Raw genomic sequence first — 27,408 nt, 5'->3', positions numbered from 1 at the left:
CACAGATTTTCGACAGCTTTCCCCATCAAAACTGATCTTTGCTGAGCTCTTGTGCTGTTTGCATGAATGAGCCAAATCTGTCACCAGTGAGTACGTTGGTACCACTTTTTGGCGAAGCCTTCGAACTGTGGAGAATTTCCCACTGCACTCCATAGCCAATGAATCCTCAGACATTTGACTGTCTTCGCTCTCTGCTTCACTTTCAACCGTCTCCTCACGTCTCAGCTTCTCTGCGAGAGCTGTTGCATAAGCAGAAGACAGAGAGTCAAGAGATAAAAGGCTCTCACAGTCTGATGCTCCTTCATTCTTGCTTTCCAGCTCTTCTTCCCATCCATCCAGTCCCTGCTGCATGTCAATCCATCTGCTGGTCTTGTTCAGCAGAGCTTCAGTGCTGTGCCATCGTCTTTGTCTGATGTCTTCAAACAGAGCCCTTTGGTCGAGCTCCTGACATGAGACAGCAGGTTTAATGGCACATCTGCTGTGACTCATTTTGGTATCTTTGAGGCTCTTGTCTCGTCTTTGCTTCCAGTAAAATCTACTTGCTAGTCTTCCCAGAGGCTTGGGGACTCGTCCTCCGTTAACACCTGGGGGTGGCTTTTTGAACACTTTGGACAGAGCTGATTTTAACCTGGGTCCAAAAGAACGAGTGACAGATTGACTTATGGCTTCCACTCCACTCTTATCTACATGGTATGAGGTTTTCACATTCTTAAAAGGAGCACTCTTAACATCTTGTTGTCCTGTTGTTGGTCCTTCTATGTTTTCTTTGCTGACTTGCAGCGATAAAGTTCCCAGTGTTGACTTCAGTGTGTTTGTTGAGGTCTGATCCAATCTGTTCCTAAAAGACAGGCTTCGGTTTGGCAGAAGAGGTTTTCTTTCTGGTCGTTCCCTGCACGGCTGAGCACCTGGTTCTTCTTTGGGTCTTTGTGTGACACTTTCAGACGAGTTTACTTTCTGACAGGACGGACTTTGTCCTGATGTCAAAGAGCTGGAGCAACTTTGGGTTCTTTCACGAGGAAGACACTCATCTGAAACCCACTTCCTGTCACCAATGGAATAAGATGGAGATGAACATAAAGTCACTTCAGTAGATCGGTTTCTCTTCAAGAAGTGTCTGTTGAGAGATGGATAAAGAAATGCTCAGTCTTAACATTGAAGATGAATTACATTTTTATAAAAGATAAAAACAACCACAATACGAAACAGAAAATTAACCTTCTGATAGATTTTTAGACACTGTAAGGATATTCCTGTTTTTATGTAATAATTCCACAAGTCTCATGACTATGTACTGACCTGAAGACAGGTGTGTGCTGTGGATAGAGCCGTGACAAAAGATCTGGTGAAAACGAGTGTCTTCGAGAATCATGCGGTTGTTCTCTCGATTTTGATGGTAATCCCAGCTCAGGAGAACCTGGGCCGTCTGGTCCAGAAGGCAATGCCTTTTCCAGCTGCTGTAATTCCCTTTTCGCTTCCAAAAGCTGCCGCTTGCTGGCAATTCTCTGCAGCTGAAACTGCAGCCTCTTCCGACGGATGCGGCTCTCAGCGCGGCAGAGGGCGTGATGCTTGAGCAACTCTTCCTGTACTGCCTTTTTCTTGGCCTTAACCACCTGGGATGTACAGTCCACTATAGGATCCTCTTGATCCCCCGACACGAGACTTGATAGTCTTTCCAGGAAGGGCGCTGGGATGAGGTCTGTTTGAACTCCAGACTCTTGGGTGATTGGTTGCTCTACAGCTGTCAGACGACGTTTTTCCTCCAAAATCCACTGTTGGACTGTTGACAGAAGGAAGTTGTTGTAAACAGAAAGAAATGATTGATTAACAAGATGTGTGACTATTAGAAATAAGCAATTGTATCACCATTATGTATAGTGTTCCTTAAAGTTTTTGAGTTTCATCTTGAACGTGGAGAATCAGTTGCTATATGTACGAGTTATAACGAGCCTTTGTGCCTGGGAGATGAGCGTACTTACCCTCAGTGTGCTGCTGTCGGAGGTGAGCCTGCTCCCTTTCCAGCTCTCTTTCCGCCCACCTCTGTTCAGCTTGAATCTCCTGTCGCAAAATCTCTACATAGCGCTTCTGTTCCTCCACACGCCGCCTGGCAGTGGGCTCCTCAGTCAAGGAGAGACAGGCACCGAGCTGCCCCGGGAGCTCTTCTTCTTTCACACTATAAAGCAGGCACAGGTTCCAAACAAAGACTGAGAAACAATGATGAAATAAGAGAAAATGTAAAGCTATCCTTTTACCTCACCTTAGGAGATTGTGACGCCTAGATTTTTGTTGTTCGGTGGTTAAACAGGTTTGAAGCTACTGTTGACTTCAGCGTCTATGCAGTAACTAAGCAACTCAGCCTGTGATTGTTTACAAAGGTGGGGGGCTAATGGAAGCATGCAGATTGCTTTCGAACTGGGAGGCAACACACGAATCACAGCAAATATATTTACAGACTAAGCTGTTTATGCATGTCCGTATGCATGGATTTGTCTTTACTAAGTTGACAGATCAAGACGACTCTTAAAAATCTCTTTATTAATTTTAGGGAAAAACAGTTTCAGTTTATAGTCACCATTTACCTGTCATCAGGGGCCGAGGGGCAAAGGTCAATGTATGTGCAAGTAATGCCGCCTTCACTGGCCTGAGGAGAGCAAAAAAAAAGACCACCCTCAACTTTGTTATCCTCAGAAAAGAAACGATCAAACACACTGCTTGTGTACCATCAATATGCATCACAAAATATTCTGCTCATTGTAAAAAATTACCATTACCAAGCAAAGATGGGCTACCATGAAGTACATCATACGCTCCGTGATGAAAGTGGAATATCTTCACACTTCTCACATTGACATAAACATGGTTATGTTTGGCGTAGTTGCTTCCGCAGTGCTCTCAATCAATGCAACAATCTTAAAAACCTTGGAGGTCAAAGAAGTCCACCCACATAGTCTCAGAACATTCTGTGTAAAACTCTGATCATCATGATAGCCATCTTAATTAACAGCATCATATTCCTTTTCAGGTGATCAGCACCTACCCGTCTCCGTTCCCGCAGGACAGCTGCCTCTGCAGGGTGGTTGAAGCGGAACTTATGCACTCCTCCCAAAGTAATTACTGTCCCTGGAGATAGAGAGACACATCTTACACTGTGATCAATCCATTGATTTGCATCAATATATCCAGAGTTGTGAGTGTGTGCATGCTGCACTTCATAAGTGGAGCTGGATGGGCATATATGTGTGTTTGTGCAAACACTTTTATCCTTGGGATGACAGTGCATCATTAAATGTGTGTGCATCTATAAATAATTGCACATTAACCCGCATCAGATAGTCAGTCGGTCTGTACGCTTGAATATATGATTGTGCATTAACCTACATCTGCAGCAATTACTCAAAGAACTTAACGCTCAGTGTCGAGTGCTGTTCATTTCGAATTTTCTGTGTGAATGAACTGAAATTCTAAAAGACCTGAGAAATAGCTTTGAGCTAGAATCAATACAGAATGCTTTGGAATGAATATCATAAATATCTTGTAACATTAACAGCTAGATGAATGTGAATTGTAAATTAATCATAAGACACAAATACTTGTGTTTTGCATGAACACTAGTATCTCTAGGGGAGACCCAAGTTGCAGATGACAGTAGGAACTAATGGTGTTGCTGAGGACTTGCACTGACCTTGAGCCAGCCTGCAGGGCTCAGTGACCTCTCGGTCGTTGAGTAGACAGACGCAGCCCGGTAACGGTCTCAGCGTTACAACATCCCTGTGGTTTTCAATCTCACAGCTGGCGTTTCCCTGCAGGACTAAAAACAGCATGCAGAAACACAGTCAGAAATTCTAAAGCTGTGCTGATGCAGCTCTTGCACTACTTGACATATTCAGTGCTCAATCTAGCGTTTAATAAAAAAAAAAAGGAAACGGCCCATTTTAGTGGGTGGCCACACTTTCTTGTCGAGTAGCTATAACCCTTTGCGCACAATAACCCGCGAACAGTAGCAAACTTCATATAACAGTTGTTGATCAGCAGAAATGTTGTATGATTTATTCTTCATTAATTGTAATGGGTTTCTATGAATTTCAATTTCAATGATTTGCAACCGGTTGAGTTTACAATTTACCGGCTTTATATACAATATAAAAATCTTTAAAAAAAATACCTATGTGAGGTTCTTCAGACTGGCCCTGAGGTCCAATGTAGGTGACTCCTTCCTGTAAGAAAAACACAATTTAAGAGCAGCAGATGCATGTAAAGTCTGAACTAAAACAAACCTTATGTATTTTGGACAGAAGCATTTTGTGTGCCAAAATACAAGCAAATTAATTGATAAAAATACTACAGAATAATCTTCTTAGAAAACGGGGGTTTTTTTTGTCACGTAATCCTGAAACTTACCTGAGAAAAAAGATGTAATTTATTTACTCTAAAGACTCATTAATGGGATTAAAGGCTTTCTCGTGTGGTGTCAGGACCACATGTGCTCCCAGGTGGCTTCAGCTCTTCACATGCAGGAAACTGTGTAATTGTCAGGCCGAAGGGTATGCTTGTCATTGTCAGAATCAGGACAGCTTAAGCTCCCCCGAGTCCTCGCCTCAGAACTAAGAGCCTCTTATCCAACCACACTTTATGCATTGCAGAGTACACATACACACACACGTACTGTATATGCATGCACACACACAAGCCAAGGAGAATCTGACAGGACAGTTGGAAGAAAGGGTGAAAAGAAGAGAGACGCACCTTTTCTCAAGAGTTTTTCTAGTAGAACAGCAGAAGTAGTATGAAGAAGGAGAAAGAAGGGATGAGTGTAGAAAAAAAGAGATGGTTTTAGTCAAGATAGCTGAAAAAACAGTCGCTTCAGATTTCAGATGCTAAGACAAACATTGCACCATATTGTTCATTTAGATCTTTAGAATGAATGAAAATGAAGGAAATGTCATCTGCAACCAGCTCAACATTATTTCCGTACATGTCAGAGAGTAATTCCAACATCTAAAGTGAGTGTCCATTTGGCTGCTCACTTTCAACAGGGGTCAATGGATCAAGTTCAAATTTGGTTTAAATAAATGTTCTTCTGTTACAACCTGTCGAACCAATAATGTATTTTTGGGGGGGAGTTGGTTTGTGTGCCCCAAAGAATGGGAATAGGAACAATACATATTTAAAAGTGTCGAAACATAAACAACGCCAAATTATGAATCTTAAAAGAAAGAAAAGCATCAAAATATGGACTGAGTAGGTATGTCTGCCTTTATTAACGTCATACCCTGAGGCGATAAAAGACGACCCCAGTGCTGAGAACATCTCTATCGAGGGCAACCAGGTGTGGTTCGAGTGAGTTGATGAGAAAACCAGCCCGGTCTCTGTTGATGTCCACGCTGTACTCCTCCAGGAGTTCTTTCTTGTCCCTCCAGCTCTCTGACCAGTCCTTTGTCAGCTGCTCCACCTGCAATGAAGACAATAACCGTGTTAGAAACACTCACATGACAATAGCATCAAACATACCCCAGTTCATTGAGTGAAATATTTTCAAGTTGTTTTAGATGCTTCCAATAATTTATGTCTTCTATCCTGTTGTCACAGTCTAATCATTAAGTGCTACTGTTCCACAGTGTGACATGTTATTTCTGAAAACAGACTACACTGAATACAAATTTAGCATATTTCCAAACTGTTATATTATCAGTTTTACAAGTTTCGGGCATTGAATTGAATTATGGTGGTGGTATTTTACAGATTGAAATAATATGTTAAGTACATTTGTCGGTTTCAAGACCATGAGAAATGTGGATTCAACTGATATGGTCACTTTTCTGATAAAGGCTAACAAAATCGGACCAAAGTTTTAAGGAGGGGTTAAATGAGACCAAAGAAGTAACAATGTGATCCCAAACACTGCAACAACTATTGATGCCAGTCCTCCATCGACGAGGCCTCCATAAACAGGTTGTTGCAGGTCTTAGGATTCAAAATATTTGGTTTGTTAAACATTGTTTAATAAAGTTAGAAAATTCTCTTAATTCATCAATGAACCTTGGTAGTTTAAAGCAAACAAAGCATTGGGACGGAGGCCCATCAGTTGTAAATGTCTGCTCTCAAATGACCTGTATACATTTCTTTTATTGAGAGTAAATTGTGAGAAGAGTAACAGTCTGTATGATTAAAAGCATTAATCTAAAATCCATGTGTCTGAGATGGGCACGTGGAAGAATGTGTATGAAAAAGTATGTTACCTTCAGTTCATTTTGCAGCACCATTTCAGAGAGATTTCCATCCCTCTCGTCACTTAGCGATGGACTGGGATTACGCTGCTGCCAATCAGAAGGATTTAAAATGAAATGATCAGTCACCATGTTGCACACAAGGAAAATGTCAAAGAAATTACATTGTAATGCAGTCTTTACCACCCCAGGGATTAGAAATGACAGGAGGACACGAAGCACTGTGTTGGGGATTTGGTACGAAAACTTGTAATATGGGAATCTCTTTGATTCAAAGCTTTACAGGACTTAGAAGCCTTTTTTTGTGGATGGTAAACCCAGCGGGGTGTATCCATGGGAGAGTTGGCATCACGCTCTAGTGATAAAAGGTCACTATACCATTTCAAAGCTGAGCAGCATGCTCTTCAGTCTGTCAATCTCCTCTCGCAGCTCCCTGATAAGCCGAACGTGTGCATCCTGCACAGCAAACAAAGCACATATCATCCTCAAAGAAAAAAAATGACTGTGATCAGACTTTAAATCTTGGTGCGCGACTAGAAATAGTCACTGACCTCATTAACACGAGGCTTGTTGACGATGTTTCTGGCATGTGCAGCATAGCGCAGGGTGCTAAGGGTCTCATTGTAACAAGTAGCGGACGGCGAGACCGCTGCAACCCAACACAAACAAAGATACAGCAGTGAGCACACAAATACAGCAAGTTGGATGATGTGACAGAAGTTTTAAATATGCCATTTTAGGTTTGGATGAGAAAGACAATCAACCTCTTAAATTACTTCACAGTGAAGAGGTAACACTTACTTGCAATCATGATGGTTTTTGAGTTCCCACCGAGGCTGTCTTTCAAAAGCCAGGTAAGGACTGAGTCTCGGTAAGGAATGAAACAGTGCCTCCGCCCACCTCCACCCGACAGGGAGCTGCTGTGGCTTCCCACAATGCTGCTGTCGCCCTCAGAGGCCACGCTGTTGATACTCTGGCAGCTGCTCGACATCTGCGAGTTCTGAGCTGTGGAAGCAGCGGAGGTGTAGATTAAAAGTTCAAAGTAAACCAAGTCTAAAATTGAAAATAAAATAATAGTTTAGTGAACACAAAACCACATCTTCATTTACCAAGAGCAGATATGACGATGCCCAAAGTAACCAGCGATTTGTTGATGTTGGAGCCCTCTGTCAGTCTATCCCTGCAGTAGTGGGGATCGGCGCGCTCACTGTGGAACACAAAAGACCTCGTGAAATTTCTGTCATAGAGATATCAAGATGTAGATGACACAAATAAAGAGTAGGAATGAGTTCAAATACTCAGAGAGCAGGTGTCAGATTCAACACCCACTAGGGGGCACTTTTGTCAATGACAGTGAAAGAGAAAGAGAGAGAGGGAGAGCGAGAAGGAGATATGGCAAAGGGGTGCAACGGTTTTACCTCCCGGCCAAATCCACCAAGTTAATCTTGCTGACAGTTTCTGAAGGGAGATTATTTTCCAGGATTGCCTGCAAATAATAAAGTATCAGTGTATATCAGTGGCATGATGTGCAAATTATGGTATCATTAGCCGAGTGAGATTCAGAGAATAAAAACACAGCTCAGCTGAAAGAGGGCGGTTAACTTTTATGCCTGCTGTGACAAAACCACTGACCTGGGTGTACTGGATGGTAAAGATAGCGTGGGATCTACTGCTTGCGTCGTGGTTGTGTGTTGCAGCGGTCATGCGATTGGCGATGCCCTCTTCCAGGAGGTCCATGGCCTGTTTGCAGTCTGAGACCACATGCTGTGACAGATCTGATAACAGAGAGACAACATGCGGATCAAAGTAATGAAAACGAAAGTCTCTTTCCCGAGTGGCTTGGTTTTACAGCAACGTTAAAGTGATGGATATCTACTATAGGAATAAAGTTACAATCACAAGGGACTGCAAATATTAAGAGGAACAGAAACTTGAACAAACAGGAAACATGCCTCATCAATGCATGCTCCCTTATGACTTGTAATACTTCCCAATGTGGTTGGTTAAAAAAAATTCTAACAATGCTCCTCTGCCAAGCATGAGTCACTCCATTTTATCTCGCTGTTCAACACATGTGCACACACATCATCAGCAAACGTCTTCAGTAAATGTTTTTCTCATTTTTGAAAGACAGTTGTGACAGTAAAACGAAGCGTCAATTCACAAGTGCTGAGGCGTAAGACATGAAAACTGGGAATTGTACATGTGGTGTGTGTGTGTATGTGTGTGTGTGTGTGTGTGTGTGTGTGTGTGTGTGTGTGTGTGTGTGTGTGTGTGTGTGTGTGTGTGTGTGTGTGTGTGTGTGTGTGCGTGTGTGTGTGTGTGTGCGCAACACAAGGCAGTCTCCTTGGAACCACCAGGAAATGACTTCACTTCCTCTGGTCAACTGGGATTTCTCTTGATAGAGACAATGAGTGGATGTGGAGCTTTTAACAGAGTCGGGTGATCGAGGGGGAGAGAAAGAAAGAGAGGAAAAGCACAAGGAGAAAGGCTGTTGCAGAGGAAGAAAGTAAGACGCGAGAAGCTAAAAGAAGACTCCGAATTAGAGTGGGCCTGATCAAAAGATTAACAAGGGGACACATTTCCACTGCTGACCATTAACCACAGACATAAAGTGATTTTACAAGACCGAAGAATTACTCAAAATAGTCCTGAAGAGGTAACATAGCCAACTCCAAATTATATGACTGCGAGTGCATGGAATAAACACAGTTGCTAAATTCAAGGTCATCTTCCCTCGCTTGACATAAAAACAGTTTCTTACAATTTGTAATCCACTCCTGACTACACAGAAGTGTTAAGTCCACTGTACTGGCTTAAACTTTATAAAAAGGAAATTAAAGCAAAAAGGCTCAAACAACTGTCTTTTACCAGAGGCTGAAATTATTTTTTCTCTCTACTGTGCTTATAGTTAATATCTTAATTATGTTATTCCAGTGAAGTTACACACATCTGAAGCATTAAGTCTCTCACATAACCCTCAGTGCAGCAGGACATGAGTCTGGTTTGCTTACGTGTAAACAGTATTGCAACACGGTGTGCACTAGTGCAGTGGCCATCTCCTGTTTCAAAGCGAGAATATACCTGTATTGAGTTTTTCTGTAGCCTTTCTGTGTGGAGTTTGGATTTTAGAGAACAGATGACAAAGACTCACCTTGCACGTACGGCCCTTTCTCTGGATGTTCCCGGACTCTCAGTGAAGCTCTCTTCTTCTGCTCTCCCCCTCTCAGCAGGTCTCTAACGCGCTCGTTATAGATCTCTAAGAAACTACGGGAGAAAAGAAAAAGTGGGACAGAATTAAGCCCTGAATCATCTTCAGGATAATGTCAGGAATTCATCTTTTAGCCTATTGTTGTGGTGTTTACCTGAGCTCAACAAACATCACGATGCACATTTCACATATAATAAAATTAGCTTGAAAACATTTACCAAAATAAGACATTTAATTATTCAAATGTTAAATAATCTCTAGCTGGAATGGATTCTTCAATGTAATTTAGTGAAAAATGAAACAATCATGTTCTGAAATCTTCAACATCATTGAGTGCTATTGGCGAAATCTATCTCATGTTATTTGAAAAAGTCATACCATTACTTTATTTTTTAGCACATCCAGACATACTTTTTCATATTTCTTTTTCTCCATATTTTCAACAACAGAAATGCGTCGGATGGACTTGGAGGAAGGCATACTTCACCAAAGGAAAATGCAAAAATACAAAATAAAAAGTGTTTCTGGTATTATGAAAAGACTAAATTGTCAAAGGTTATTGTACAATTGTAAAACTGCCTTAAATTTCCATTTTGAGTTCAACTATGAAGTTGTGTATCATGTTGCCATCATCAGTCTGCCACAATTAGTGAGGTAGAAATGCTGAAATAGCCAAGTACGATCACTGGCCCGATAAAGGATCGACAAAAAGGTTGTTTTCCCAGATATTTGTGGTAATAACAAAGCACCTGATCTCCACTCTGCTTGAGTTCTGCCCATTGGGAAAGGTGTCTTCATTTCTGAAGAGACCCTGTTTGAGAAAAAGGGAAGAAACATTACTTCCATCAATAAGAATGAAAAATCAAAAAGTCGAAATGTCAGTGTGCGTACTTTGTTTCACCACCTATACAAATCATAGATCATCTTACCTGACAAATCCGAGGTGTCAAGCCAATGGAGTCCTAAAAAGACAAAGAGAAACATCATTCCTAACATACAAACTAAAGCTTTCCTTCACCTGATTAGTCTTTTTGCAGAATAAGTTGGATTTTGATTTTGTGTAAATACATAGTTTCTCCTACAAATGGAGTTATTGGTGAAATTCATTTCTTTAAACTATAGAAATATGGAATTCATCTATTAAAGGATATTCCTGGTGCCCAATGAACCTGCACACCAGTCTTATTACTTCATTTAGTGTTCATGTAAACATTATAAGGTGATCTTTTAACCAGAAAGACAAAGAGGCAACCAGGCAGGTGTCTTTCTCACCGGTGTCCCCATCATGGTGTAAGTCTTTCCAGATCCTGTTTGGCCATAAGCAAACAAACACACGTTGTATCCCTCAGAAGCTCCGGACAGCACCGACACACCCAGGTCCTGGAACACCTGAAGAGATCAAAAACACGCCCTAATTCAGAACTTTTCAAAATGCAAATTAATCAGAGCTCTGTAAATAATCAGGTGAGGGAACATGATTGGGTTCTCCGCATAAATATTTGTGAACGTTCAGATGACAAAGAGCTGTAGTTTTAGGATTCTGCACGCTTCACCAACAGAATAATTCATTGAAAAACCAGCTGCTCTTGTGAACCGACATCCTCCATGAAAATCATAATGTGTTTTTACATGAGTGTAGTCCCACACTAAGGTTTCATGATCACAATGCAGTGGCACCGGGCCAGTGGAGGGGAGGTAATGTTGTTTCCTGCGGAGGTGTTTGGGTAAGGAGCAGGGAGGTCAGCTAATACTCTGGGTAAACAACTTTGCAGAAAGCGTATGGGAGAGAAACAAATCTGAGGGTAGAAGTTCTGTGAAAAGTGACTGAGTCAGGAAAACAAACCTTGACTGAAAGCACCATTCAGAGATGGGAGTCCCACAAAGTCCCACGAAAAACAATCAATTGAGACCATTTGTTTTGCTTCTTTGTGCGTCTGCATATGAGCCCCAGAGTACAAAGATTAGAAGAACAAACTCGAAGCAAAAACTTTCTGAAAAAGAACTTCAAGTCTCCGCTATAAAGTACGTTGTTGCATAAAGAGTTATGTTGTCAGATTGGCTCTCTTGGTCTTCAATGTGATTTCTAACAGCAGAAATATTGCTTGACTATTAAATACTGAACTAAATGTCATGTAATATTATTTCATGTTTTATCCATTTACCATCATATCTTACACAGGGGAGTATAGATCCAAATCAAGGGTGGTCGTACAAAGCTAGAAAGTTTTATGTGGAATCACCGGGGCACAGGATTTGCAGATATTTATTTTTGATTCGTATCAAACAGATCGAACAGCATGTGGCGCAGTTTGCAAGGTGAGCAACCACTGTTTCCCACTGAATTCTGGTCTGCCATGTGAAGGAAAGTGTTGCTGGTTAGAAGGAAGACAAATGGATCAATCATCTCTACTGTAACTGTTGTTCACTGCCGATAAACTAAACAAGCTCCATCTGAATCAGCTTGAAGGACATGTGGCCTTAACTACAATCTAAAAACTCAGTCCAAAGGTAACACATGGCTTTAGGGGGGGTTTGCAACCTGATCCAAGCCAGACCTGAGAGACAGCACATTCTACCCCAGAACCATAACACACCCGGGGATCAATGAGGGGGGCCTCTTTGCCGGGCCTCCAGGCTCAGGACTGGACCATGGAGACTGGTGGGTATACAGTGGACCGAGCAGGAATGCTCTCAAAGCTACCACAACCTCCGAGGATCAAACACAAAAGTACTTTCAACATACCTCCCATGTGTGCGAGTATGTGTCTGTGGTGCCGCCAACCACTGTCAGGAGATGCAAGTACCTGGAGCTCAGCCTGTGTATACTCTAGGTTTACAAAGCGGTGGGAATAGATTTAAGTTGGATGTGGCTGAAAGCGCTTGCGAAAGGCCTTCTGCCTTGTGAAAGCACCCTCAAGTGTGCGAATCTGTGAGGTAATACTCGACAACCAAGAGTCTTTCTCCCAAAAATAAAAACGTTTAGCCGTGACATGACAGGGTGAAGCTGGATGATGAAGATACCAAGGCAGAATACTGATCACATGTGTGGAATAAGAATTAGCACTACAAGTCCTTCGAATTTAGAGCAATATTTGTTCTGAAACAGTCTGCGAAAAAAAAGGAGCATTTTTAAGAGTTTGCAGTGTAACCTTCTCATTAATGACTACTTCTACCAAATCAACTAAGCCCAACATGGGTCTTTTTTAGGAATTAATTTGTAGTCCCTGCCCACTATTGAAAGACGCAGGTGCATCTAGTAAAAGTGTTGCTGCAGCAGCTTTTCCCCCAATGTCTTACAAATCACCCCACAAGTATATGGGTAAAAACACTTGACAGTTAATTAGCTGGGTTAAATGATAATTTGGAGTAAACTTCACAAATATGTACATTATCAAAACTGTACCGGTATGGGAAAGTACACGTTTGACTGTATGGAAAACTTGTACAACTCAGTATAACTATATCCTCCTATATCCACTGATATTGTATAAGTCAGACAGGAAATCTATCATTTCAGTTAAAGGTATACATGTTACAACCGAGTGCATCTTATAGAAGTATTCCTTAGTTATTAGTCACATGGCTAAAATACCAAAGCATACAGCCAATTGGAGTTCAGACCACCAAGTGTTCCCCTTGTGGGTTTTTTTTTGCTGCACAGAGAATTAAATACAAAGACAAAAAGCAGCGCCGCCCCTGTCTTGTCCTAATCCTACTTTTCAAAAGCAGACAGACACTCGCTACACTCTGAAACACAGAGAATCAATACGGCTCTTGTTAAAGTTGACCCTCTTAAATTCACTCTATGGGGGCTACAACGAGGCTGAGCGTCCCACCGGGTCTGGTACAAAGAGCAGGAACTTCACTTCAACGGTCTGCTTTTCTGAACTTGACAGTCTCTAGTCTCTCGGCACACTCTCTTTATTGTTTTCTCCGTTCCCATTATCTTTTGACATTTGGTTTTTTACTTTAACACTGCCAGAATACTTTATGTACCCTATGAAACAAACCGCACGAAGAAACTCAAGCCTACATTTCAACATTTATGCATAAATAAAAACAGGAAGATGAATTTGTCGAGAGACATTTCGCCAGGCAACATTAAGTAAAGGTAGTTTATTATCATTGTCACATCAAATTAAAATCACCACATTGAATTTTGTGCCCGATCTGCTCTGCCTACTCAAATGGACACAATAGCCTCGTCTCTCAACCTACTTTCACAGTTTGCAACACCCTGCAGCACTCAGGGTGCACTTTCCAAAGAAGAAAGCAGGTGAGGTGCTGGCCAGGTTGTATTGTCAGGATAGAAATGTACTCCATAATCAAATAAAGCTTGAGAAAAAAAAAAAACTGCCTGCAGGGAAGGTGACGAGGCCAGAGCCACAGTAAGCATGCAACCGCATCGAACTGAAAGCGCACGAGGAGCAGACTAAACAGCACCCTGAACGGGAAGGTTATCATCAGCAGGCGTGTGTATTTACATGTGTGTATTCCTGTCAGATAAAGTGGCAGAGCAGCAATGGAAACCATTAGAAAGACACGGGCTTCCCAGTTTGTTTCCCTGTATAAGAAAAAAAACAAAACAAAACAAAACAAAACAAAAAAAACATGAACAATAATTCAATAACGAAAAGGAAACACAGAAAATGGACTTTGTTCTCCTTTGGGAAATGTACAGGTAAAAAATACAGGACAAGGAAGGAAGACGCAAACAAAGCTTTGAAAAGATGGCAGAACGACTCCACATTCAACAACCTTCATTGATCTCCTCCTAATGCTGTAGGGACGATTGTAATAGGTGAAACGGGATTTTTTTCACTGCTTTTTAGACCGTTTCAGAAAATAAGATTATAAAAGTAAAATATTTCAGCACAGTAGTCTACGAATCAAACCCCAGTTTGATTGGTGAAGTCTAAAAATTATCAGCAGAAATAAAAACAAAACAAATGTAATGTAATGTTAGGATTAAAACAAACCACACCACAGCTGCATCAGTTCATCACCACTACGAAACTTACTTCACTTTGGTCACAGACTTCCTTAAGAAAAGTCTTTTGTCTGAACTTCACGGTGAGATGCTATATAAACGATCAGGCTCCTCCTCGTTTCCTAGAACCTGTAACTTCTTATGAGCCTTTTCACTGCCTGACATCTTCTGGTGCTTTAAGCCCAAATCCCAACTTGTCACTATGGGTTACCGGGACTTTGCTGCTCTGGTTTCCCTGTTGTGAAAGTCATTTACAGAGAATCTCAAGCTGTCAGTTTCCTCTTTCAAAACAAATCTTAACTTTTTTGTCAATGTTTCTTTTATGGTGAAGCACTTTGTAGCCATGATTCTGAAATGTGCTGCATGAATGAAGTTATCATTATTGTTTGTATTATCAACTAAGAAATCTGCATATTGAAAACTTCTACACAAAACGATTTTGAAGGGATTTTGAAGGGAAATAATAACAGGGCATATTCCTCTAAAATGAACACTGCTATCAGAGATAAAGTACTTTTTCAAAGCGTTAGGATGCTGGGAAAGGTCCCGCAAAGTGAGATCTCTTGAGATTTCTCTGCTGGCTCCTTTGCATTTTGTTAATCATTTGAAATATAAACACTTTTATATTAGAAAAGATTTTTAATTTCCAGAACTTTTAAGAGCCACCAAATCTTTGCACGGTAGTGTACACAACAAAGTTATTTTAAAACTGAGCTAAAAAGAGCTCAGCAATAACTCGATGAAAACCATCTTTACATACTGATTTAGAGTGTAGTTTGTCAGTTGCGCCATTAAACTGATTCGACACAGCTCAGCACATCTTTGGGAAACTGCTTTCTGATTTTAAAGAAATTCTCTGTGGGATTAAAAAAGTCTTTTCTATTCCTTTATATATTGGTCACGTCCACTGTGCTCTGTCAGAACAGAGCCAAACACTTCAACACAAGCAGTCGCCACAAGACTGTAAAACAGTCTTTTCCTCTCAAAATGTAAACCTTAAACACATTCACCGTGAGACTTGCTCCTGAGCTATTTTTGCATGCGGTATCATGCCTTAAGCATCTAAAGGTTGTTATATATATATATTTTTAACGGCTGCAATGTTTCATTATCCCGACGTATTTTATATACAACCTCCATTTATTACATTACATTCTGCACTTAATTGTATTTGCGTTATGCCTCAGGAGTGCTGTTTGAATTGTGTTATGGACTTGTGCGTCAATAAGATAATGACACTAAATACATTTGAGCCGACTGATTTGGAGGGGTGACAAATATGATTGTGGCAAGAGATCTCAAACGCGGAGACGTCATGTGTATCAAATTGAGTTGGACATGACTAATTGCAGGGACATGAGGTCTTGTGAAAAACAAGAAACTGGCTAGATTCTGTGCCAGAGATCAGGACCGTGATAAATGTTGTTTTTCAAGTTGTTTTTGAACTACAGGAAATGCAATTTTTCTTTTCCAGGGCAGAGCTTCATTTGTCGTCTGGTAACACTAGAAAAAAAAAAAAGAAAAGTGGTGGACGTTCAGTAAATCAGGTGAGAAACGTTAAGAAAGAGTGGCAAACTTGTGACAGACTGATGAAAAGAGGCTGACAAGAGTGAAAATGTAGTGCAATGTTTCTAATGAGTTAAGTTGCGTAATCACGGGACGTGGAAAATGCCAATTGCTGGTCTGGTTTTATGTGGCCTCCTTTACACTAAAACCCTGGAGAAGTATTTATGTTCTGTGTGTGTGTGTGTGTGTGTGTGTGTGTGTGTGTGTGTGTGTGTGTGTGTGTGTGTGTGTGTGTGTGTGTGTGTGTGTGTGTGTGTGTGTGTGTGTGTGTGTGTGTCACAAAGCCTGATGGCACATAGCCAAAGTACTCTGCCACATTTAAAACTCTGGCTTCTTCTTGCTTCTGCCAGGATTGACGTAACCAAAAACGGACAGGATTACTTTTCCCTCCACAATCGCTCACACTGGGGGAGCGTCTCCAGGCACAATGCAAAGACTGCACAAGCTATTCAGCTTTGCCTCCATTCAATTACCTTGAAAAAAAACGCTGAAAAACAACCTATCCACCCCTATAAAATAATTTCCCCTGTTTTTGATTTTTCATCCTTATCCAGCAGTGGACAGCTGCAGCTGAGGCGAGGGTCGCTCAGTCCAAGTCCCACGCTTTCCAAGTGGGTCACATAAACACAACAGCTGGACTCTGAGCTACAAACTAAATGCCTTTGTTTGGACACGGGAATTGTCACAGGAGATCTTTGTGTTTCCTGAAAGGAACTGGGAGTCTGATGTGAAATCTGCAGAAATGTATCAGAGACGACTATCGTGAGGAATGGAGGCAGAGAGGGAGACCATTTTTAAATGGAGCGAGAGAGAGAGAGAGAGAGAGAGAGAGAGAGAGAGAGAGAGAGAGAGAGAGAGAGGGAGCTGTTTGGCTCGGGTTCAACAATGCTCTCGTTTGTCACACTCGGACAGCATTTGTAGGTCAAATTAGCATGGAAGGGCATAGAGGCTGTACGAGAGGGAGGAGGGAGAGACAGAGATGTTCAGGCTGCTCTTCATTACTCAGGCTTTTCGACACATGGGAATGAAAAAGTAGAGCAGAGAGGACAGAAATGTGAAAAAGTTATAAAAATGAAGACGGGGGCACTCAACTTTTAGGCATGCACTCCTGCTGCAGTTGACACTGGGGCAAAGAGCTCGGTCTAAAACAAACAAATATAACCCTAGTTGGGAAGTTTGGGGATTTGTGGCTCCTCCCCAATACTTGTCAAAGGAACCAGAGCAGAACAGTGGAGAGTGGAGCTGGATATTGTAATCTTGATGGCAAGTTGGAAATGTCTTCTCCAGGCTTCAGACTTATGGGAGCCTTGTGTAATATCCACAGTGTGAGCTACTTCACAAGGGAATAAACTGGTGCATGTTTCTACAGTTTGATCTAATCTCAAAACTATAAAAGCACTCTTTAACGTTTACATTCATAGTCTGATTTGGGGATGTTTGCCCATCAATTAGTCTCTAAATGACTATTGGTGCTTGTTCGTTGCACCGTTAGGTTATACTTTCATAATGTGATTAAAGTAGAAAATAATGCAATAACCTCAAGGTTAAGTTAACTCATGAGAAAAAAACAATCATAAGTGTAATAAATCAAAAATGAAATTGGTTTAAAAATAATAGAAAAATTAATTTAAAAAAATGCCTGTTAATGCTGGTCAGTCTATAAACACTGACAAAGTTCACTTGCAATAATCCTCTGGTGGTGGACGGATCTTGTAAATTGTGTCTTTTATTTTACTGGATAGCCTCTGGAGTCTGTTTTGTTAGACCTGGCCAAGATATACACCAGTACAATGCAAACAAGCTAAAACAAGTGAATGCTTGCAGGCATAGATACAAAAATATCACGAGAACTTTTTAGTTCACTTAACAGATAGCAAATACACTTTTCTATCAGCTTATCAGTAAGAGTTTGAAACTCAGGAAATAAAATCCAGAAGCTGCTATGAATTTTGACAACAGCACAGGAGAGGTAAAAAAAAAAAACCAACAGCAACCTTTTCACCAAATTCTGAGTGGATTTTGGGAAACTCTGAAGAGGAGCCGATGTACAGATATAGTATAGAATTCATACAGATGAAATCCCCTTCATCAAAGACACTTCGAAAATATGTTTTAAAACCGATGTGAGAGGTTTAATTCTAAAACCAAATATAACAAAACATAACAAACAGATGCTCCATATAGGGAGTACACGACAGTTCAAGAGCTTTAGTAAATGTAGATTAACAACAGATAGAAACCAATACCGAGGTAATTTTAAAGTCATAACTAAAAATGGCAAACAAGACCGATGCAAAATGGAGCTTTGTGGAACTCCATAAGAAATCTCCATAAAATCAGATTTAACGCCATCTATCAAAACATGCCAAATTCTTTCTGGGAAACATAGGAAGACAGATACAAGATGGAGGTCACAAATCAAACAGAACATGTAACGTGAGCACGTTACAAAGACCAAGCTTTATTTATATTTTTAATGTTTACTGAACACTGGCTCACGTGCTTCTCCTGCAACAAGCCGCCTCTTCCTACAACTTTACTAACGGGAGGAAGTAAGCCTCAGTTGATTTATTAAACACAGGTGTTCGACTAGAATCCATACTGAGCAGATCTTATACGTCTTTGTTGACAGCATGTGGTATATTTGGGCGTGTTGTTTGTAGTTAATTCAAACCAGCATGAACTGGACTCTTGGCCGTCCCTCCAGCCATGTGTCAAGGGCGGCTAAATGCTCACGTGTGTGCACAGGGAAACTATTCTTTCCCCCACTCTGCAGCACCACTGACACAGAGACCTAGAAACCCTGCGAGCATAATCAAATCATGCACTGCATTGACAGAGTCAGAGACAGACGGAAGAGGAGGAGGAGGAGGAGGAAGAGGAGCAGAGGGGAAAACCCTAGCGAGCCGATTCCTTTGCCAAAAAGAAAAACATTGTGCTCTGAGCTGAGCCCTCAGCAGTGACGTCTTTACACTGAAATTTTACTGCAAAATCCTACTTGGTGAAGCAGCTGTGAGTTTGGCAGGCAAATGCTAGAGGCTGTACAGGCACACTGGAACACACACCCCCCCCCCCCCCCCCCCACCTCATCCACACTTTCTCCATGAGTCTCTCTTACTTATCGCTATTAAAAAGTCCACATTCAAACCCACCGTTTCTCGTTATTTTCCCATGTGTCCTATATTCAGAAACTAGTAATAAACAGGGGAGGGGGTTGTCTGGGGGAAGAAAAGCTATTCATTAACTCACTATCTAGGCATAAAACAAAGGCAGCATTGAGACAAACAACACACCAACTTTCCCTGCTGCATTAACTCAACAGCTGGCTTCCATCAGGGATTGTAAATCTTCTCTATTGCGCTGCCTTTTCACCTGGAAGAGTCCGTCCCCTCCCTCTGCTCCAACTTTCTCCTTGAAACTCTTCACGACCAAAGATCAAAGAGCGTCACACATCATTGGAGTCACCATTCTGGTCATGGTTTATAATTTCATTAACTCCAGCTAAAATTGCACCATTGCCAATCCACCCTTTTAATGTTTTTATTCCATCCCCCGCCATGAGTGACTGGCGCAAACTATCAGTGATGCATGGACATGTACACTCGACGGAGCAGAGCAGAAGCAGGGAGGGAGGTACAAGCGATGCAAGGCAAGTTCCCTCTCCCTGAAGAGAGAGAGGGGGGGGGGGGGGGGGGGGGGGGCAGGCCGTTGTGAGATAATGCTGGACTGGAAAAGCAGGACTTACGTTCCACTTTCCCCAACTCTCACCACCCCACGGGTTCAGACTATTTCAATCTCACAGGACTGAAGTGTCAGACAAAGTCTGTGTTCCAGCTCTGAAGGAGTGCATGCAGAAAAACAGATTCGAAGTAGAAGCCACTGGAAAATCTAACAGAGGCAAAGATACCATCAGCTTGTTAAGCTGGCAATTATGTACGAAATGTTTGGATATTTTATCTGAGGGAAAGAAATGTAGACAGTAACATTAGTAAAATGAGGCAGCGCAAGAGAACATAGTCCACAAAATCTGATTGTAGATTACAAATGCACAACGCCTAACAGGCCAGTTCTGAGCTGCTCTTAAATTGAAACATCCACCAGACTAAAAACTACATTTTTCATGCTTCCTGCCACACAACTCAAACTTCTTACATGAGGCTTCGTGTGCCTAATTCCATTGGAGAAATGGCCAATTTGAATATTTTCAACTGCGATGTCTGATCAGTCAACGGCTGATGTAGTGGTAAAGGAGAGCCTTTGTTAAAGAGACAACTCTCTGGACTTTAATGCAAGAAAAGAGGTCAGATTTAAATCCCGCAGCTCCGTCCATCACTGGCGCTCTTCTTTCGCCCACCCCGGGTCAACAGAGGAATGTCTTGTGGCGACCAGGCCACTGTGACTGGACATAATTCTGCTGAGGACAGACGCAACTGAAGCCGGAGAGGAAGAAGTGTTGTGTTGTCTGCTGGTCTGAGCACTGCGTGGGCCGCCATCACAGCAATGTCTTTCTCAAACACACACACAAAGCCAGCTCTGACAAGACCGGAGAATGGTAGAGGGAGAATGATGGAAAAACCAAACCAACTGTAAAACCATTTTTGATTAATGTGGAAGTTTTGGGAAAATGGTAAATACTAATTAATAACACAAAATCAATATCTAAAGAACAAGTTTTGGAGAGATTTTCCATGATGGAATTTGGCTCAGTTTGCTCTTGATCTGAAGCCCATTTTGGGTTCCAGCAACACCCTTCCAATCAAAGCAACACAGAAATATCTAATCGTCCAATCACAGCCTGGACATGAAAAGAGAGCCGTCTCTAGTCGTGCCATTTCTGAGGCAAAGAGAATTCTGGGTAACAGATGGAGTTGATATTATATCCCTCATGTGGCCATCTGTGTGAAAACATACAACACCCACCCCACTTGTTGTGGTTTGTCTACAAGGACAGTGTTCCCTCAGGCTCGGGGAGATTGTGTTTGCCCAGTGTCGACTTGTGGCCAAAGCTTGGATCAGCAGGCTCGCGGTCTCCACCCACAACAGGGCATATAGCATGGCATGAAGAAGAAGAAAACCATTTGCTGCATTTCTACATGTTAGAAGAACACATTTTTATCAATAAAGCTTTATTTTTTTTAATCACATAAATGCCAGCAATTTTATGTGTTGGAAATTTGTCAAAACTTTATTTCCCCCAAAATCTACTAATTTTCTTTACCTCAGACCACCAAGCCAAAGCATCTTACATGAACGTTTCATTTAATGTGAATGTGTAACTTCAGTCATTTTTGGCCTAATTGCAACAAAAGAATAGAGAAAGGGAGAATATTTGTAAACAGCAATATAGTCGTTTACGGTAGCAAGGACATTAAACTGCGTGTCAGTCGGGGAGTTCGGTGATTACCTCCTCCTGTGAGGCGTGGTGCGGGGCTGCCGGGTCCACCGACCAGTAACAGTAATCAAAACCAAACTCCAGAAGCTTCTCCCTGGAATCCACGGCTCCTTCTGAACGTCCATCCAACTGTCAGAAGAAAACACAAACGTAAGACACGCTATTTTAATTCCATGGGATACCTTACCAAATAAACAACACTTATCATTACAAGGAGTACAGATGTGGGTTTAATGCCTTGCTCAGGGACTCCTCTAGGTAACCTGATGGCATTGGGAATTGAACTGGGAAACCTTTTGGCTGCATCTTTATTCCCTGACCTCTGACCCATCAGTGCACAGTGGTTACTTGATTCGCTGATTAGCAGACAATTGTCACGAGAAGTATGAGATAGTGTTTACAATACTGCATGAGGACAAACACTTAGGAGAGACAATATCTACATGCTGTAATTTGAGAAAGTAAATACACAAGTGATCTATAAAGAATCCCAGTGATAAAAACCCAGTGGTATGGCCTTTGTTTATGAGACTTCTACAGAGCGGAATTGCAAGCAAGCGGTTTCCATTCATTAGCAACGCACTCACTGCTCCTCCTCCAGTTCTTTATTCGCCTCGGTGCATTAACACTAAACACTTTTCTGCTTACTGTGAGTGAATCCTGGATTGATGAAGGCCACCACAGCAGCATTTGGACCCACCTGACTCCAAGAGTGGCTCTGGGACACTGGCTGTCATCCAAGGGTTTTTTTAATAAATCGCTGCTTTCAATCTATAAGTCCGCCGGAGGTCTGTGATGTCCCCTGTATGTGAAGATCATTTTTAACTAAGTCATTATTAGCCGCTCACTTTGAAGTGATTAGCAAAGAATTGGGGAAGGTCTCAGTGTCTGATCTATAATATATCTGCCTTTACAACAGCTGATGATGTTCTGATACATATTGATGCATATTTCGCTAGCAGTACTGTTTCTGTGTCTGATTAGGTTTGTTCTTTTTGTTTTTTTTACAATTTATTATGCTAGATTTTCAATGCATACTATTAAATACGATTAATCGTTTCTGCATTAAGGTTCAAATGTCATGCATTTGTTATTTGAATGCTTCAAGTTTGGTTCAGCAACTTTAAAACAAGTTACCTCACCACAGATCACTGCGCGTAATTGCACTGATATTTAAATGCTGCTGACTGAAAACATCCATGTTGTCCATAAATTATTCTGGTTTGCCTTCATTGTTGTTATGGTAGGAGCGCTGACAAGAGTCACATCATTTATGAAACCAGCGTTTCACTGACTACGGCATTGCACAAGCACTAAGCTCAGGGTATCCCTTCTGTTCACAGCAATTGGCTTCCCTGAAAGCATGATTACTTAACCCCTCAGCACTTGTGTTTAATTCAACAATGGCCATGTGATTATAGGAATGAACCCAGAGCATCACCACTCATGGGCAAATCTCTTGAACAATGAAAGCTCTGGCAGCTAAAGTTACAAAACGCACTGGGTTTTCAAACAGCAAGTGTGAACTTGTGAACTTCAAATTCACTGCAAACAAAAGTTCATCCTTTATTCTTGCCGAGTCCATTGCTGCGGAACTGGCCTACTTTTCATAAATAGCCATGCCCATGAGAACAACATCATCCTCGGAGTCTTGGTCCTTTTCCATGGCAGAGGGTGGCCAGATGTGGTTTGTCTATTGTCACATCATTTCCAACGGCTCCACTACTCCCCTATATATCTTATCCTGAGACACCTACGTTCAAACGAGCACGTGTAAACAAAAAGGAGCTAAAAACAAAACTGCTCCAAGTTGATTTTCTTTCACCTTATTGTAAGTTTGCGTCCCAACATTGAAAACTACCTTTCTGGCAGAAACTTGACTATTGTAGTCCGAGCAGCTGCAGAGAAACACACAGTTTCAGCTTTAAAATCGTCAAGACAAACTCTGCAGACGACGAGCGCACAGAGACATGTTCCATAGATCCTGCACCACACTGTCTGAGGGCAATGCCGCTGAACCAATCAGACAAGTCTGCTCAGCTATCTGACACAGCCGGTTGGTAACGTGGTGAAAGCGTCGGCTTACAGGGTTAGCTCGCAGGGTAATTATTTCCAAATGAAAATACACTCACGGGGAACTGAACTGAAAAAGAAAAATGTGCTTCTCGTACAGTCTCCTTGTCTGCCAAATACTTTTAATAAAGCCTAGAGCCAGACTATATAATAAATCACTGGATTTGTCACTACCCATCCTGGGTTTTATCTATTACAGTTTACTTCTGGAGATTTTATAGATGTATCGTAAGTATGTTTTAGACATGCAGTTATAGTGAAAGGCATGTGTTTGACTGAAAGGGTCTCAATCCATGAGCCTGTGTATCTATATGAATGAAACACATAATAAACAATAGTGACATGAAGCAGGAAGAAGTCTGGTCCCAGGCTGCGAACATCCTGTTGTGATAAGACTCACATCACTCATAATTTACGCGGTCCTACCAAGAAAATAGTCTAAATTCCAAGAGCACGTATGCATGGTTATACTCACCTTCACATTTCGGATCCTCACAAACTTATCCTCCACCTGAACAGCCAGCCTTCCTCCATCCACACTCTCCCTACGAAGAAGAAATGAGGAAACAAATTGGCATTGCTTCAGTCAACTCAACGACAAAGTGTAAGCGAATGAGATGAAAGCCGATCAAAAGGAATAAACCAGACTGAAGAGAAAGGAGACATATGCTTCCAAAAACAATAACTAATTCTAAAGGACGCTGCAGGTATTGATCAACAAGCCTCTCCCCAATGCTGTATAGAAACTGTCAACTAAGCTTTCATTTACGATTCAGAAACAGGATCAAGCCCCAACACACCTTCAGATTAGTTTAGGGACCCTCTTTTTTTGCAGCATACATAACTAAGCCAATGTTCAGACAAATTTAGGCCAGTTCCACTTGAATTGAGGCCATTTTATGACAGTAACACAATGAGTCTTTGTGCGTGCATGCATGTGTTAGTGTGTGATCCATGAGTGAGCCACACAAGTGGTCTCCTAGTTTTAGATTCAAAAGAAAACAGTCTGTCAGACTCTCAAGAGACTTCCTCCGAGCAGCCTGAGCCGTTTCCACATAGTTGGGAGAGTGAACAAATGTTGAACGCGCGTAATCAGGACCAGCATGTGTCTTTGCATGTGTGTAAAACAAGGTCAGCTCAGCCGTGTGTGTGTGTGTGTGTGTGTGCTTCAGAAGTTGGACCGAGCACATCTGATGCAACAAAAGCGAAACTGGAGGCAATCACAACATGAAGCTGGGAGAATTTCGATCTCCAGGAGCGATAATGACGCCGAACGCCGCCCGTGGTGCAAACGTTCCAGCTCTCCGGTGGGGTGGGAGCACGGCGGCCAGGAGGCTGTTGTAATCGTCGGCCCTCTCCGTGTTCACCGTGTGGGACTCATTTTGCCAACCCCAAGCAGCGGCCCAACCCAAAACCACCAGCCTTCACTCTCGGGCTCGAAGCAGCATGTGGGGCGGGACCATGGAACATACAAAAACTCATAAAAGATGTGTTTTGATACAAACTTAAACAAGCAATTTCACAGTTGGGAACACATGTTTCTTGTACGCGAGATGCTCCCCACATTCTCAGGGGCACCCACTGTACACAATTGGTGGATTGAAACAAAGGGCTCTGCCCGGGCCAAATGCGGAATGCTGTTAACCAGGCTGTTAATGTTATCTCTACAACACAGCGGGCCTGTATTCAAATATATGAAGGAAGGAAATACATCCTTCACTTAAAAATAGAGAAGAGCAGAGGACAGTCAGGGGCAGGAATCTGGAGGGATGGTTTTGCATGACAGTGAGGTTGAGATATAGAAAAGATCTTTTGTCATGTAAAACACCTGGAAGACCAGTTGAAAGAATCATTGTCCAGCCAGAATAATGCATTGTTAAGGTTCTCTACTGGCCTTCAGATTAAGCAACCCAGCAAAACATCCTGCAGGACTTCAAAGTAATTCAGTGCACTCCTATAGACTCTCCAAGCAATATATACCAAGAGCCAGCAGACCTATTATTCAACATGTTGTAGCAATTTGCTTGATAATGTAAAGAGGTAGTACTCCAGTGGAGCAAGGCAACTTTACAACCACGCTGTGTTTCTTTGCTACTTTCACAGATTTCGCAGCACGGAGTGGAAATGTGATCCCATAAAAACCTCAAACTAAACTCCCAGAATAGGCAAAATTAAACACATTCAGTCTAATTTGCCTGTTAAGTATTAAGAATGCACACTGTAAAAACTTAAGTTAAAAGTAGCAAGAATAAAAGTTTCCAAAGACATCACACATCAGGTTGTGATTTAGCAACATCTTGTAGGTTAGAGATTTCCAACTGATGAAACGCTGTAGTATAAGATGAATAGTTGCAGTTAATTAGAATACATGGGTAGAAACTTAAGAATACGCAATCCTCAAATTTAGAAAAATTGCCTTTTCCCTTATGCCAAAAGTTAAATAAACACTATCATATTTTCCAGTAGAATCCAGTGTGATAATACACACAAAAGCATGCAAACATTGCACAGAATCTCACTTATTCCATTCATTGATCTTTTCAGTGCTGGCATCCTAAGACCACTCCCCTCATGCTTTGTTTTGTATTATTATCAGGCGTGATCTCTACCTGAAATGCTTTGGCAACTATTGTCTGCACTCAAAAGCACGAGACCAAACCCACCACACACAAAATCTATTCCTATGCTAATCTCTGAACCCGTTTCAAACCAAGAGCAGCACATGTGACTTGACAGGATGTCATTCATTTGGTTGCCTGAACAATAACGACAATAACCTAATGTTGGACAAATAAGCCTGAAAACTCCATGCTTCAGTAAACCAATCAAATCCAGATGTTCTGGAGACCGAACCTGCAAGGGATCTCTGGATATCACAGCACTTTTAAAGCCCACTCCTGACAAATGTCAAGTGTGGATTTAATGTCAACGACTTTTCTTGGGGTTGCAGGAGACACAATCAAAGGTCTGCCTGATGGCTGGCGGTCGTTTAAGTCCAGTTAGTTGGTCATTAAAACACAACAGAGGCTGATTCACTGGTGCCCGTTCTGAATGAATCACAACAAAAGTGCAATTATAGAAACCATTAAAGTCGATTATTGCGGCGTGGAGAGAAATGGCAGCATTAAAAACAGCATTCTGTTGCGGCTGCACACGACGCGATCGGTCATCTGAAGCACTGACAGCCACAGTTGTCACTAAAACGCCATGTGCACTTCACCCGTCCTCACCCACATGCTACTCGACGTTTATTAGTTACGACTTAAAGGAATCGAAGAAAAAAAAAATGGACAAAAGAGATCAAAACAAAGTGAAATATGAGAAGAGTATTGTGCCCGTACGTTGCCAGATTCAGGCGGCACTATATCACAATACTTCTCAGAAACTAAACAAAGTATAAAAAAAAACTTTATTTAAAAAAAAAAAAAAGTGAGTTATTAAACTGGTTTACAAACGGGTTATAACCCATCTTACCTTGCGGTGAGCGGACGGACACGAATGGCAACTTTGACATTTGCCATGATGCCTTTGTGTGTTGTTGTTGTTGTTTTTTAATAATCTCAGGCTGGTGTAAAGTCACATTTCTCGTGTGAGTTCAGTTGCATGGTCACTCGGATAAAGTTGTCCGGTTCTCCGCCGCTCCGGCCATCACCATCCCGCCGGAGCTGATCGTGAGCTCCAGCCCGCCCGCCGCGCCTCTTCCAAAACTCTCAGCCGACGACTGACACTTCCGGCCGGCCAGACAAGGCGGAGGAGGGCGGGGAAGCTTCTGGACACTCCTCCACTCCCTCCACATTTAAATAGCTTTGCATGTCTGTTATTATTCAAACCCGTTCCACGTATTAACATTTGATCGCCTATTAATATTGCACTGCATCGACGACAAGAATTTATTTTTAAATGTTTATTGTTGCTTATTTCAACTCTGCAGCAGCATATAAAATATTTCAATTTA

General features: G+C 41.8%; 1 protein-coding gene across 1 annotated transcript; it reads right to left on the bottom strand.

The window, feature by feature from the left end:
• Positions 1-25: 25 nt before the first annotated feature.
• Positions 26-27,119, bottom strand: LOC308142271 (stAR-related lipid transfer protein 9-like; the record flags this gene model as incomplete). Its single annotated transcript, XM_080512619.1, has 25 exons — positions 26,928-27,119; positions 23,929-23,998; positions 21,393-21,509; positions 10,705-10,821; positions 10,362-10,394; positions 10,182-10,243; positions 9,376-9,488; positions 7,854-7,996; positions 7,640-7,707; positions 7,331-7,428; positions 7,023-7,226; positions 6,773-6,870; positions 6,600-6,677; positions 6,234-6,311; positions 5,267-5,446; positions 4,160-4,211; positions 3,680-3,805; positions 3,035-3,117; positions 2,577-2,638; positions 1,977-2,170; positions 1,415-1,777; positions 1,297-1,313; positions 288-444; positions 144-239; positions 26-54 (listed from the first exon to the last, which is right to left on the bottom strand). Exons 1-25 carry the CDS (start codon positions 26,972-26,974, stop codon positions 26-28), a joined length of 2,685 nt encoding a protein of 894 aa, XP_080368745.1. The 5' UTR covers positions 26,975-27,119.
• Positions 27,120-27,408: the final 289 nt, after the last annotated feature.

This window comes from Blennius ocellaris, assembly GCF_963422515.1.
Source record: "Blennius ocellaris genome assembly, chromosome: 17".
NCBI lineage: Eukaryota > Metazoa > Chordata > Actinopteri > Blenniiformes > Blenniidae > Blennius > Blennius ocellaris.
Note: the sequence above shows the minus strand (reverse complement) of the source record. Positions and strands in the feature narration are given on the sequence as shown.